The sequence below is a fragment of the Lemur catta genome, chromosome 1, assembly GCF_020740605.2.
Source record: "Lemur catta isolate mLemCat1 chromosome 1, mLemCat1.pri, whole genome shotgun sequence".
Classification (NCBI taxonomy): domain Eukaryota; kingdom Metazoa; phylum Chordata; class Mammalia; order Primates; family Lemuridae; genus Lemur; species Lemur catta.
The window spans coordinates 149,848,401-149,862,560 of NC_059128.1; the positions used below are offsets into that span (position 1 = coordinate 149,848,401).

At 34.3% G+C, this 14,160-nt stretch overlaps 1 protein-coding gene across 1 annotated transcript in view; it reads right to left on the minus strand.

Moving 5' to 3' along the window:
* Window positions 1-2,579: 2,579 nt before the first annotated feature.
* Window positions 2,580-14,160, minus strand: part of STT3B (STT3 oligosaccharyltransferase complex catalytic subunit B) — a 106,081-nt gene continuing 94,500 nt past the window's right edge. The window contains exons 13-16 of the mRNA XM_045537542.1: window positions 13,763-13,936; window positions 9,909-10,022; window positions 7,089-7,301; window positions 2,580-4,216 (exon numbers count right to left, since the gene is read on the minus strand). Of these exons, the coding sequence (XP_045393498.1) occupies window positions 4,136-4,216; window positions 7,089-7,301; window positions 9,909-10,022; window positions 13,763-13,936 (582 nt within the window). The 3' untranslated portion in view covers window positions 2,580-4,135. The remainder of the gene's footprint in view (window positions 4,217-7,088; window positions 7,302-9,908; window positions 10,023-13,762; window positions 13,937-14,160) is intronic.

Sequence of the window (14,160 nt, forward strand, 5' to 3'; positions counted from 1 at the left end):
AAACTGGGAAACAGCAATGCTCTTAATCTGATCAAAGATATCTACAGAAAATCTACAATAAACACACAGGGTGAAATATCAAACTTTTCCTGTGATATAGCGAAGAAGACAAGCACGTTGTTTTTTTATGCAGTACTACACTAGATATATGTCTTTGCCAGTGTAGCAAAGCAAAAAATTTAAATATATAACCATTAGAAAGGGAGAAATAAAACTGCCATTATTCCCAAGTTATGATATATGTTTACAATAAAAAATAATCTTTGAAAGAGTAATTTAACAAGGTTGTTAAATACAGTTTCAATATACAAAAATCGACTACTTCTATATACTAACAATGGAAAATAAAATTTTACAAGACAGTATTTATCAAAAATAACAACTAATAAATGTTATGAAAATGTGCAAGACCTTCAAAAACTATAAAACAGAAACTAAAGACGACCTACATAAATTGAAAAGGTGTTAATTTTTCCCAAAGTGATCTACAGATTCAATGCTGAATCAAAAGCCCAATAAGGTTTTTTTCTTTTTGGTGGAACTTACCCTGATTATAAAATTTATATGAAGAAGCAAAGGGCAATCAACAGCCAGAAGAAGCTTAAAGAACAAGGTGGGACGGAGACTTGCTGGACCACATCTTAATTATCTTAAAGCTATATTAACACACAAAGAGCTCTACGGAATATAACAGAGGGTCCAGAAATAGATCATATGTGGATATCTGATTTACTACAAAAGACGTACTGCAGAGCTGTAGGAAAAGCATGGTCTTTTCAATGAATGGTGCTGGGACAGTTTGGTGTACATATGCCCAAAAACTCTCCTCAAAACAAAAACAATTCACACTGTACTCAACAAATGAATTCCAGGTGAACTGCAAAGCTAAGTATGAAAGCTAAGACAATTTTTCTGAAGAAAACACAAGACTATCTTCATGGCTTCAAGTTAGGAAAAGATTTTTTAAACAGGGTATAGAAAGCCACAGACATACAAAGATTGAAATAGACTACATTCAAATTAATTCCTAGGCAATTTGTAACAAAAATGAAGGCCTCATATATAAGATACATAAAGAACTCCTAATGTAATAACTTATAAAAAAGCAACTAATAGATTAGAACCAACATCTTATATAAAAGGAGAATTTCCAAATGGCCAACCTCATTGGTAACCCGGAAAAAACTAAACACAATGAGAAATCATTATTCACCCACCAGAAAGGCAAAATTAAAAAGAATGACAAAGGCTGATTAGAATAACTTTTATACCCAACCTAGCAATTCTTTTAGGCAAATACCCACAGAAATATATGCATATAAGCTCCAGGAAAAATGCAAAAGAATATTCCTATAGCATTATTTGTAATATCCTCATACTGGAAACAATGCAAATGTCCATCAACAATAGAATGGATATGTGTGTGCGAAAGTGAGCTAGAGAGAGACATTATACCATATATTAATGAAAATGTTGCTCAAGGATAAAACTACATTTTTGTGTTCTGTGTCACATTTCACAAATAAAAATTAGATATCATGACATTTCCTTACTGTCTGCTGTCTCAATTTCCTACCATCTCAACTGCAGACAGCTGTTGAGCTCTACATTTATCCATTACTCCACCTATCTCAATTAAGGATTGTGGGCAGCAAGGCAACACTAAGCAGCAGCAGCTCCAGCAAGATGAAAAGAGTTCTGGAGATGGGTTGCACAACAATGTAAACATTCTTAACACTACAACTGTATATCTTAAAATGGTTAAGTTGGTAAATTTTATCAACTTATGGCCACTTGGCTATGGAAACAGTAGTACTCTATAGGATGCTTTTATGCTACCTTGTCCTCTGGCCTCTTGGTCATGGTCTAGAAATGTAAATGAATTAAAACTCAACAACTGCAAACTCAAGTAACAATTAAGTCTGGAAGCTGAATTTTGTCTTTGGACTTGGTGCTTTGCTTATTTATACAACAAAGCACTACAGCCTAAAAGCTATTTTATAGTTTAAAACTTCAAGGTTGTGATTTTTAAATTCTTCTGTGATGTATAATGTTAGTTATCACACATGAAATGAATTTAGAGATCTAAAGATTATAAACCAATTATCCTATATTCCAGTGTATTCAGACTACTGTAATTTTACTTTTCTGCCACAATACAAGTGCTTAAACAATTACAATATGTATTTTACTGATGAGATACATTGAACCAAAATGTTGTTCACTGAGCAAAGTGAGGGGTCTTTGTACAGTGAGAAAATTCTATACTTAGTTGACATTAAAATACCACAACTTTATAAAGTAGGGCTTTGCTAGATTCCTATCTTTGTTTACATAGAGCTAAAATCCTATTTAGCCAGGTGTTTTTCCCCTCCTCTTCACCCCTAACGAAAAACATCAAAATGAGATTTTCATTTGGGGATTAAAAAAAGGCAAAATAAAATAGGTGGTCTAAGTTGAAGTAATTTAGCACATCTTTTCCATACATTTTCTAAAACCTTTGTAGAAGTGAACAAGGAAGGAGGTATGTGTTCAGTACTGACTCCTTTAAAAAACAAAAGATTTTTAAAAAACAACACTTAACACAAAATTTGAATTAACTTTATTTCCCCTACAGTCAACAACTTCTCTGCATTGAATTTTAAAGCAACAAAGTAAAATAAAATCCCCCAAATGACAAGGTATCAGAAATCCAGATTTAGTTATACTCTATTTGTGAAAATGTTCAGCCATTTTATTGGTCTGTAAAGAACCATCATCTGGGTCAAAAAAGAGTTCTATAAATCAAAGAATATTCTACACCTTGGAAAAGAAAATCAGCAGTAACATTCTCACTGAACATTGTAAATTACATTTTTCTTCATAAAAGGTACATACTATTCTGCACTTTTCCACTGAAAGCAGTGGTGTGTTATGCTTGTTGTATAAAAAAAAAAAAGTTATATCCTGTGGCAGGAAAAACCCTTCCTTTTCTCTTTCACTTTTACTCAACAACTGGAGAAAATTTTCAAGTCTGTATAAAGTTGCCTATAAGCTGGAAAGTGAACATGTTCAATCTCCATTTACATTTTAGTGCATTTTTGGACAATTGTCACATTTTTAATAAAAGTAAGAAAATGCATATAGCACTAAAGAGTGTTTCATCAAATGCTTAAAGGGATTAAAAATATGAAAGAGAACAAAATCATTGTGATGGATGAAACTGTTACAAAATGAGAAAAATCCAGGCAAAGTTTACAAGTCCTTTGTCATTTTGCTGAGTCACAGAAAATGAACTTTGGGTATCTGTCCACTTTAAGGGTTTATTCCTTAATCTTTTACATGTAAACATAGTGCTAACCTCCATACTAAGATAACTCATCCTGGTAAGCAACATCATCCTATGCAATTGCCATGATTTCCAAAGGATATAAATTTAGCCCTTGAATGAACAACGTATGAAATCTGCACTGTAAGTACCTGGTGAAAACAACTGCTAACAGCAGTAATAATATGTCAACATAAAAAACTATTTGAACCAATTAGCTACTCAGAGGTCCATGTTTGAAACAGCAGCTTCTTCTTAGAGCAAACAGGAAGCAATAGAAAATGTACATTTGATGAAACATTCTTTGCATTGGAGAAACATGAAAATAAATATAGCTCAAGGAAGTAAAATCACTTTTCTAATACATCTTTCTCAGACCTGTACTAGTTTACTGGTTCAAGAAGCTCTCATCACATTTTGTCATTTGTATTTTACATATTGCTATTTGGGTAATTCAGATAAAATGCAGGTCTTGTAAAAGAATAAAAACATCGACAAGGATGCATGTGCCAGGGACCAAATTCGAGGGTTCTTTGGTGCAATTAGTCCAAATTCTCAGATTTGAAGGATAATATGTACCAATAAAAAAAATCTGCTGCTAAACATTTACAGCAGTGCTCAGTCTTGCTTCACGGTACAAATTGAAAACAGCTGTTCTCATAAGCCAATTTTATTTTTTTAATCAGGCATTGCCAGAAAAATTTGCACATTAACCTGGACCAGTGATGGTTCTGTACCCTCTGTTGCTGTGAAACACGACATGAGCTAAAGGCAAAGACCGGTTCTCACAAGGACAACTGCTTCAAGTTAGGAACCAGAACAGTGCGTTTAAACAGTCTTCTTAGATATTTTCTTGCCTTTCTTAAAAACTAGCTTATTTTTAATGTAGCCACGCTTCCTTTTGGTAGTCTAAAAAGGAAACAGAACACAAGGTATTAATGCAGGATTTTTACAAATTAAAAAATCTATACGCACATAGTTTACTGTATTATGATAAAGACTGTCTTCTTTGCTCTTCCTATAATTAGACTCCTGAACCAGTGAGCACCATTGTTTTACGCCAATTATGCTAAGAAATCCAAGACAAATAGGACTGGGTCCCTAGTTTTAAGAGGAAAGGACTACCAGAGCATTCCTCAAATGTATATCATATATTCCCTACAATCACGTGAACGAACCTCCACTTCCTCTCAACTAGTAAATGTTTAGCTGTAATAATTACTCAAATTTTCAGGCATGAATATCACACTAGAAAATGGTGCTGCTGCCGGTTTAGCCTCCAAGAAATTAGCTGTGTACCAGAAAAATAAGTTAACTTTGTAACTTTCAGAGCCCCAGTTTTATCTGTAAAATGAGGACAACTGTACCTATCTACAAAATTAAAAGACAAAATCCTTGGCACATTCTTTAATACAACATTCCTTGAGTTTCATAGATCTTTTAAAAATAAAACATTTTTCTTAACAATTCAGTATCCCACTAAAATACTTTCAACAGATATTTCCTGGTATAAGAAACAAATTACTACAAATGTGGTGGTACAAATTACTGCACAAATATTTCTTATGTTAGAATCCTACCAGATAAATCATACAGGCACATATGTCTGTCAATTTGACACACAGCCCTAGATACTGAAGAAAGCAAATATTTTTGGCAATAAGTAATTTAATGCACCGAAACCATAGGTTAACAGAGGATGAAGACTCAAGAGACTGACCGTTCAATTCAATTTTCACATTTAAAAAAACTCTTAAGAGGTTTCAGAAACTTAGAGTAAATACTGTATTATGTTTCTTTATTCATGAGGTACAGTTCAAAACAATTTATAATTTTTTCTAACAGATAAGAAAAGGCAAAATCCAATCCTTCGGGTTACAAAAATTAGCTACTAACTTCTTAACCACATTATATTTTACCTTATTATTAATTTATTTTATTAAGGCAAAAAGAAACTTCAGAGTGCACAATATTTGAAAATTCAAACCAGATCAAGGAGTTTGTTCCTTTATTACCATTTCCTATAAATTTCTAACATACCTTTTCAATTAGATCTTATAATGTGCCCCAGGACTATGTAAGTATGTAACTGTGCCCACAGGGCGTTTTTCTCCTTTGGCAGTGAGCCATGATAAAAAGTCTTTTCTGTAGCTCTGGACTACGATTCCCAGCATCTCAGCCATGTCAGCTTTGCAGTGGCAGGTAAACTCTCAGAATGAATGCTATTATGCACCCTTCCTCCCCCAAAGTCAAAACCAGGGTAGGAGAGGAAAGTAAACAAAAAGGATTCCTCTATAGTGTTAGTACAAAACAGAGAATATAAAGCCATGAAACCAGAAATTCAAAATCCATGTTATTGGCTACCAGCATACATGTTTTGAGCAACACCAGACAGACTAAATTTTATTTATCCATTCACACTATTTATTTTGGGAAAATGATGGGAAGACAAAAGAGTTCAGATTAAGAAAATTCACTGCCTTTGGGGTCTATAACATCAATTAGATAACAAGTTCAATGGCTCTGTTTTTTCAGAAAAGGTAGACCTTAACTACGGTTAGATATCTTAGGGAGTAACTGCTTTGATACTAGCATTTGCTTTGACTTGCGCACTAGTGTGACTCACCAGTTTCTTCTACCTCATGTCTGTGACAAACCAGATCATTTGATTTCTTAATGTCATTTTACCTGAAGACTGGTAAGTGAACTTGATATGACTAACACAATGCATGACAGTCTATGTGACAACTTTAAATAAATTAGTCTAGATATGGTAATTTATATTTGGCACTCAAAGTATTCATATAAAAAGTTTCTATTTACATATCATTCAGCTAATATTCAGCACTTTCATAGTATAAACTAAAATCATCTGCATTCTGAATATATTTGAAAAGTTAAATAATAAAGTGATAAGACAATTTCTTCAATGATTTAAAATAACTCATCCGAGCTACGTACATAAACCTAAGTGTCCTTTCAAAAATTATGACTATGACTGAAATTGGTTTAATAATAATCAGTACTATAAGAATAGTATCTTATAATAAATGCTTAATATTTTATCTGACTACTCATTATTTTCCATTTCCTATTGCTGGGAAACCTATATAAATACTCATTTTTAGTAATCTTTATAGCACAGATTACAGATCTATTTGGCATAAGTGGCAATAATGACCCTGATGAAATATTTCATATCTTATATAATATTTACTAGAAAAGGATTGCAGTGGTCTCATAATTCCTGCCTACAAGCTTGTCATAATAATTACATTAAAAATAATTATTTTAAGATAAATGATTTTTTTTTTTTTTGCTTCAGGAGGCCTTAGCCAACTCAAGCCTATTCTTTATTCAATGAATAATATCATAACATCATACTAAGCATGGAACACAAAGATGCAATATAAAGTTGCTTTGACCAAAAGATGAAGAACTTATTACATTTTATTACTTGAGCATGGCCACAGATATATCCTACATTATAAATAAGTTACGAATGGGAATGGCACAAACTAAAGCCAGAATGCCTCTGGAAAATCCCAGCATGGTTCACTAATAACCACCATGCTATTCAGAAAAGGCTGCTGCCTGAGATATCTGAAGTGGTCAGTTTGAAGGGAATGCTCCTAGCAGGCTAGCCTGATATTTACTTTGTATATAAGCCAGTCTTTACAAACCTGGCAAATGAAAATTTACTGCAATTTTCAGTAATTCTTTTTCATACAAACCAACCCTGAGTTACCCTTTTATAGAAATGATTTCACTTGGCACCCACCTTCTTTGACAAATACTTCTGTTTTGGGAAAATGTTGGTGACTCGAGGTTTATGATCTAATGTCTCCCTGTTATCAGGTGCTTTCACTTTATATATCCTGACAAGCCAGTGTTCTGATGTAAAGGCTTCCTCCAAATGCTTGAATTTAATGTCCTTGTTTCCAATCTCAGCATTACGTGTTCGGTCAAAACCTGGGGGTGTACGAAAATCCAGCTGCAAAAGTGACATTAGTATTGGATGTTAACCATATGGGAAAACACTGACTGTTTAGAAGATAGTAAATGTTATTACTGTTAGAGTAGTACCCTCTCCCTTTAAACTAGGAAAACAGAATCGAGTACCATATCTCAGTAGTTCTCACACACTGCTAACTAGATAGGAAGAAATCAAGAAGAGAGAAACTAAGTACATCAGAGTAAGAATTCCATAGAATCCTCAAACTGGATGAGTAGTCTACAGGTATAAAAAAACCAAATCATCAAAAGGACACCCATCAGAGGCCTTTTTATAGGTACAGAGAAATAGCACAGGCCCTGTCGCAGGGCCTTACACTGTCTAGTCTCTCTGCCTGACATGTTCTTCATTCAGTTTTTTTGCATGGCTGGCTCCTTTCCATCCTTTAGGCTCAGCCCAAATATCATCTCTTCAGGGAAATATTATCTTGAGATCAGTGGTTGATAAGTCTCCTCCATTGTTCCTTACAAAAGTTTGTTTAAATTTTACTCTATAGCATACATTATTAACATTTTTATTTATTTTTAAAATTATTTGCACCTTCCACTAGGATATAAGCTGCATGATGATTTTATCTTATTCATAGTGTAGCTTTACCTTCTGTTATTGGGTAAATGCACAAGTAAGCAGAGATACTACATCTTGAAAGTGGCAACTACAAAGGAGACTAAAAAACCAAACCAAGGAAAAAGGATTTATGAGGAATAAACAGAAAAAAATAGGGAAGAAAGGGCAACTTTAAAAACAAACTCTAATCCAAAGAGTGAATAACTTGCTCTTGCTTATTTACACAACAGTAAAAAGTTATACTTCATGTTTTAACCATGTACTATTCTTGACTAAGGCAGGCATCAGAATGAATGCAAGCTAGAAATGTGGCTTAAAACTATTGATAAACTTAAAAGACAGGGGAAAAAAGGTCCTTCGATGCTATTATTAGTGAGCAGAGACACTATTTACCCCCAGAAAACCCATTTTCCAGGGTAACTAATTATTATGGCCAGTGCTTCTTTCCTAGCATGAGTATAGAGACCAGGCAGTGGCCTTTAAAAGAAACCCAAACTCAAAAACCTAAATCTAGATTAATGTGCTTTTTTTTTTTTTTTAAGCCAGCTGCAGAGTAATTTCAGGTGAATAATGAGGAAACAAACGCCTGTTTGTGCAAATCTACCTTGAAGCAACACAATGAGCAGGAACAGAGTGGTGTGCCTCTTCTGAAAACCAATGGAGTGGTCTAGCCTATACTAGCCACAAGATTGTACTTTACAGAAAGATAAAATTTGTTTCACAAATTAAGGCCCAAAACAGACATCCTTCAGTTTGAATAGTTATTTTGATTACTGGTGATTAAACAAGAAACTTTTCCTCTGCTTTCTTATCAACTTAACCAGCAAGCAATATGGTACCTTAGTATGAAGATAATAACTTAGGGATAGACCTCTGACATAAAGTACAGATTAATAAGAGAAAAACAAATTTATGGACACGTGCAGTACATATCACACAGGGGAAACCTCATGAAAAGCAACTCAAAGCAGTGACTTAGAACTTTGGCTCTTATAACATGTTCAACAAAGAACAATAAATTTGTAGAGAAATGATAGGACAAAACGAAGCTTTAGGCTTCCAAGGTGGGAAAGCGTAGAAAGGTAAATATATGGGAGAAACTAATGGAGTAAGGTTTTTTTGCAGATTCCTCTGTGCCATCTCTGGGCTGATAGGAGTATAGGGTTGTTTCCAGTAAAGGAGAATTTATGTCTGGTCTTTAGGCAGAAAAGAGGTCATATGATAGAGCTTTTCTACCGTTTGCTGCTTCTAAATTGCCTTCAGCTCAAAAATAATTTTTATGTCAAAGAGGCATTTTTTTGGTGATATATTCTGGTTTCCTTAAAGAATCAAGTCACCAGTCCAACACCCATTATTTATAGACAAGAAAAGAACCAACTACAGTTCAGGTAAGACAAAAATTGTCTGAGAGTTACATGACTTGACAGAGCCTGATCTAAAACACTGGTGTTATGACATCAAGTCCATTGTTCCCTCTTTCTGCCACAATACCTCTTTGCACATTCACTCACTTTGCAGACCCTTAAGCTTTTCTACCACATCCTTCTAATTTACTAGAAAACTCTGACTCAGTTGTGGTTATCTGTGGTAATGGAGAACAGAGACAGAGTGAGCATCTAAAATGACTATATAAATCAACTCTTTAATTTTAAGCTTTTCCCCACCAAGCAGCAAAGTGACCTACCTAAGACCACACTGTTTCCTAGCTGGGACCTCTCCCCGGGAGAAAAATGCCTTCCAAAAGCATGAGGTCAAAAGGTGGGATGGCAAGCAAAGGTTGGATTTGAGCCTAGTGTTAATAAATATTTTGGAAAGAAGTCCTTGATCTAAATTTTTTTCTTAATTTCTCACAAAGAAGTTTCAAAAATCTAAATTTAGTGGATAAAAAGATCTTTAGATAAGCAAATTTCTCTACACAGCTCAATCAAAACATCATTACCCTGTTTTCTAGAGGCAAACAAGAATTATTTTTAAAATATTTTTTAAAATAAAGATTATAGAAAAACTGATTTAACTAACCTGCATTTCTCCAAATCTGTAGTATGACATTTTATACATAAGGCAATTCAACAAAGTGGGAGATCCTGCTTTGTCTACACGGAATTCTCCCTGCGGGGTAAAATAGTCACTTTCCTACAAGAAAGAAACCAGAAGTTTCTATGTCAGTTCAATTTAACACATTCAAAGCTATAGATTCCCCTTTTCATTTCCCCATAAGAACCAGCTTTTGAGGTATTTTCATAAAGCCATGTTCAGTTACATCTCAAAAAAAATTAAGCCCATCAGATTTTTTCACCCCTCCCCCAATCCCATCAGATTTTAAACCATGTTATAAAGCCTTAATAATTTAATGAGAATGCTACCAACATCACAGTTTAATACCAGGTAGGGCTGGCTATCTCCAACCATCCTGTCCTCATCCCATTACTCATTTTCAGAGTTTTCCTCAATGTTAGTCCTAAGTTTTTACAAATGAACTCTGAAATCAGCTTTAGTGGAGGAAGAGAATATTTGGAAGGCTCCTGTAGTAATTTTTATTGGGTTAGCTTATAAATTAACCTCTACAAGGACAATCTGGCACTCCAGACTAAAAAATTGTAATTTCTAACCCAGAAATTCCTTGTCTAGTAATTAATCCTACAAAGATACTTGTATATAAGCAAAATAATCAATGTAGACAGTTATTTACTGCATCATTGTTTATAAGGCTAAATAACTGGAAACAACCTCAATGTCCATTAATAGGTATATAGGTTAAATAAATCATGGTACACACACATAAAAAATGGAACACACTACGTATATGTTAAAAAAGGAATGAAGAAGCTCTCCATATTCTAATACGGAAAGATTGTCAAGATATACTGTGAAGTGAACAGGGTGTATACCTTGCTGGAATTAGAATCACAAGAAAATAATAATTGTGACTACCAAGACTTTTTCTATTTTTTTTTTTAACTTACAAATCTGTACATGTTTTTGGTGCACAACATGTTTTAAAATCCTGGTTTAAATCCATGTTTTAAATCCTTCCACAATTTAGCCATTGTGGAATGGCTAAATCAAGCTAATTAACATATGCATTACCATACTTATTTCCTTGTGATAATAAGAACACTTAAAAATCTACTCTTTGTAATTTACAAGTACATAATACATTGTTATTAACTATAGAACAACTTTTTTTTTCCTATTTGGGGGGTAAATTTTATTATATATCCTCTTATACTTTATTTTTCAACCACATATTTATTCACAAAGCTTAAAAATAATAAATTTAAAATGCACAGAAATTCAGGATTTCTATATATATAAATGCTCAACACATATTTGAAAACAGTGATCTATCACATGTCACATTTTAGACACTGCTAAAGCAAATCCACAAATGAAAATCACATGCTGGGAGCATTAAGTTTCAGAAGATTAATATAAGGAAATAATGTTTATTAATCACAGTTAAGAGGAAATGTTACAGCATTTACATCTGACCAGGAAATCTGAGGCTTTACTTCATCCCTGCCACATGACACACATGCGGACACATTTTCTCCCAAAGAGTCTTTTATTTTGGATCAGTGGCAAATTATTATCTTCTGTGTCTTCATCATGTAAAGCACAATACTGGATGCCCAACCTCTAAGAGCTTGCAACTTACTGGGAGAGAGAAGACAGAATCTAACTACAAAATAGGCATAAGTGATTTGATAATGTTACAGGACATGGGTATATGAGGAAAGGGCTTCTGCAGAGGCAACAAGTCTGGGGAAGGGAAGTATTCCAAGAAAGGGAACAGTAAAAACATATGTGTTATGTAAGTCAAGAAAAGAAATCACAGGCAAGTTTTCTGGGGATAGAGTAGATTGGCTGAGTGGAAAAAAGTTGACAGAGGTACAACCAACCATCAAAGGAAGGCAAAACATAAAGGTGCTTACATTCCAAGGTAAGGAGTTCGGACTTTACACCAATGCCTCATCCCAGAGGTTATCTATTTCGTACCAGTCACTAGGCTGAGACTTTATCTACATTACTACAAATTCTCATAACAGCATTATGAATTAGTTATTCTTGGCATCTGCCTTAGTGATAACCTAGTCTGCCTTGATCACCACTATAACTATAGATCCTAGAACAATACCTAGTGCTCAAAGCATATATGTTGACTGACCAAAAGTAACTTGTGCATAGCACCAAGTTGACAGAGTTTTAGTTCTAACTTATGTCTTGTTTCAAGGCCTCTGTCTATAATTGACTGAAGTTTCTTATGCTGAAAAGTGAAATGATCAATTTCATATTACCCTCAGAGAAGGAACAAGACTAAGGCAAAGATAACAATTTCAAGATTACTGTCCTATTTCAGGTTTAACAGCATAATGGTCAGTACTAGAGCAGAAGCAATGGAAATGGAAAGAAAGCTGAAGTGAAGGGCTATGAAAAAGCAAAAAGCAAGAAGTTCTGGCAAGGGATTGCTTCACAGGGGAGAATGGAAGTACCGAGTCTGAGCTTCTGAAGTTTTAAATCTAGGAAATGCTTCCAGCATCTTTAACAAATATTAGGTCATTAAATATGAAAAGTCCGATTTTGAATCAGAAGTTCAGCTTATTACATCTCAAACAGGAAGCATTACAATTAAAGTATGCACCTAAACTATCCATACAGTTTTGCCATCTTAACGGTAGCCTGAGAACAAATGGTGATGCAATCACCAAAGGTGTTTTCCATAGCTTGTTGACAATTGAATATTTTTCCTTGCAAGAAACAGTCCAAACCCTGGAAGAAGTGGTAGTCAGTTGGTGCAAACGCTGGTGAATATGGTGGATGACACAGAGTTTCCAAGTCCAGCTGCTATAGTTTGAACCAGTGTTGTTTTTTGCAACATGTGGTCTTGCAAGAGGATTGGCCTGTCTCTATTGACCAATCTCAGCTGCTTAATCGCAAACAATGTCATCATGTCATCCAACTGGTAGCAGCACACATCCACTGTAATCAGTTGACCAGGTTTCATGAAGCTGCGACCACTAAACAGATACCATTAGCGTTTTTCGATGAATATTTGCTTTTGGACTGTGTTTGGCACTTCAATCTTTATCCAATCATTGTGCTGAACACTTGCGATTGTCAAGAAGAATCCATTTTTCATCTCATGTGACAATATGGTATAGAAACGTTCACCTTTATGTCACGACAGCAAAGAAAGGCAAGCTTTGAGATAATTTTTCTTCCAACGCTTGTTTAATTCATGTGGTACCGATCTATCCAGCTTCTTTACCTTGCCCATTTGTTTCAAATGGTCCAATATTGTTGGAATTGTAAAGTCAAACCTTACTGTTAATTCACGCATAGGCTGAGATGGATTCACTTCCAGTACAGTTTTCAGCTCATCATTAGCCACCTTGGTCTCAGGTCACACATGTGGCTCATTAAAATCACCAGAATGGAACTTCTCAATCATTAGCCACATCCTTCTCAAACACTTCATTGATATTTCAAGCTGTCTGTGCAGCACTGGTCCCAAGATGGATCTCATATTTGAAAATAACATAAATTTTTGACTCATCCATGGTTTCACAAAAATTGCTCTAAAAAAAAATTTGACAGATAATCACAAGCCAAACCATGTGGTTGAAAGAATGAGGATGTACATTCACAATAAAACAAAAGGTGTCAAAATGAAATGTCAGAGATATCAACTGTCGAACAGTACTTAAGGAAATCGGACATTTCATACTTAATAACCTAATAGTAAAGTCAGAGTAAGACACTAATTTGGGGATAGGATGATGCAAACAAATACAATGCAATCAGTAAGATAAGAGAATTACTTGGACACTGTGAACTGTCTTTCATACACCTGGAATTATGGAGTTTCTTACCCGAATGTCTTTTGGATGTTCCCCTTCAGCTATCCTAACCATCCAGAGAAACTTGTTGATATCATCACCAGAATAGCCAATAACACCTCCAAAAATAACCAAAACATAATCTACATCCAGAGTCCTCATGATTTTATAGGCTGCTGTTTCATTAGAAGACATAGCTTTTCCCACCTACAAAATAAAAAATGAGAAGGTTTGTACTTATTCCTGTAATACATTAATAAAAATGAATGCACATTTTTACTTCAAGATGAAATTCATCTCAAGAGTTTGATTTACATGGAATTCTTTTTTGTAAAAATGATTTCCTATGAATCCAACAAATTTATTGAGTTTTATGAACATCTTATCTACTATATAATCAATTTATAGTTCAAATGTCAAAATCAGAATAC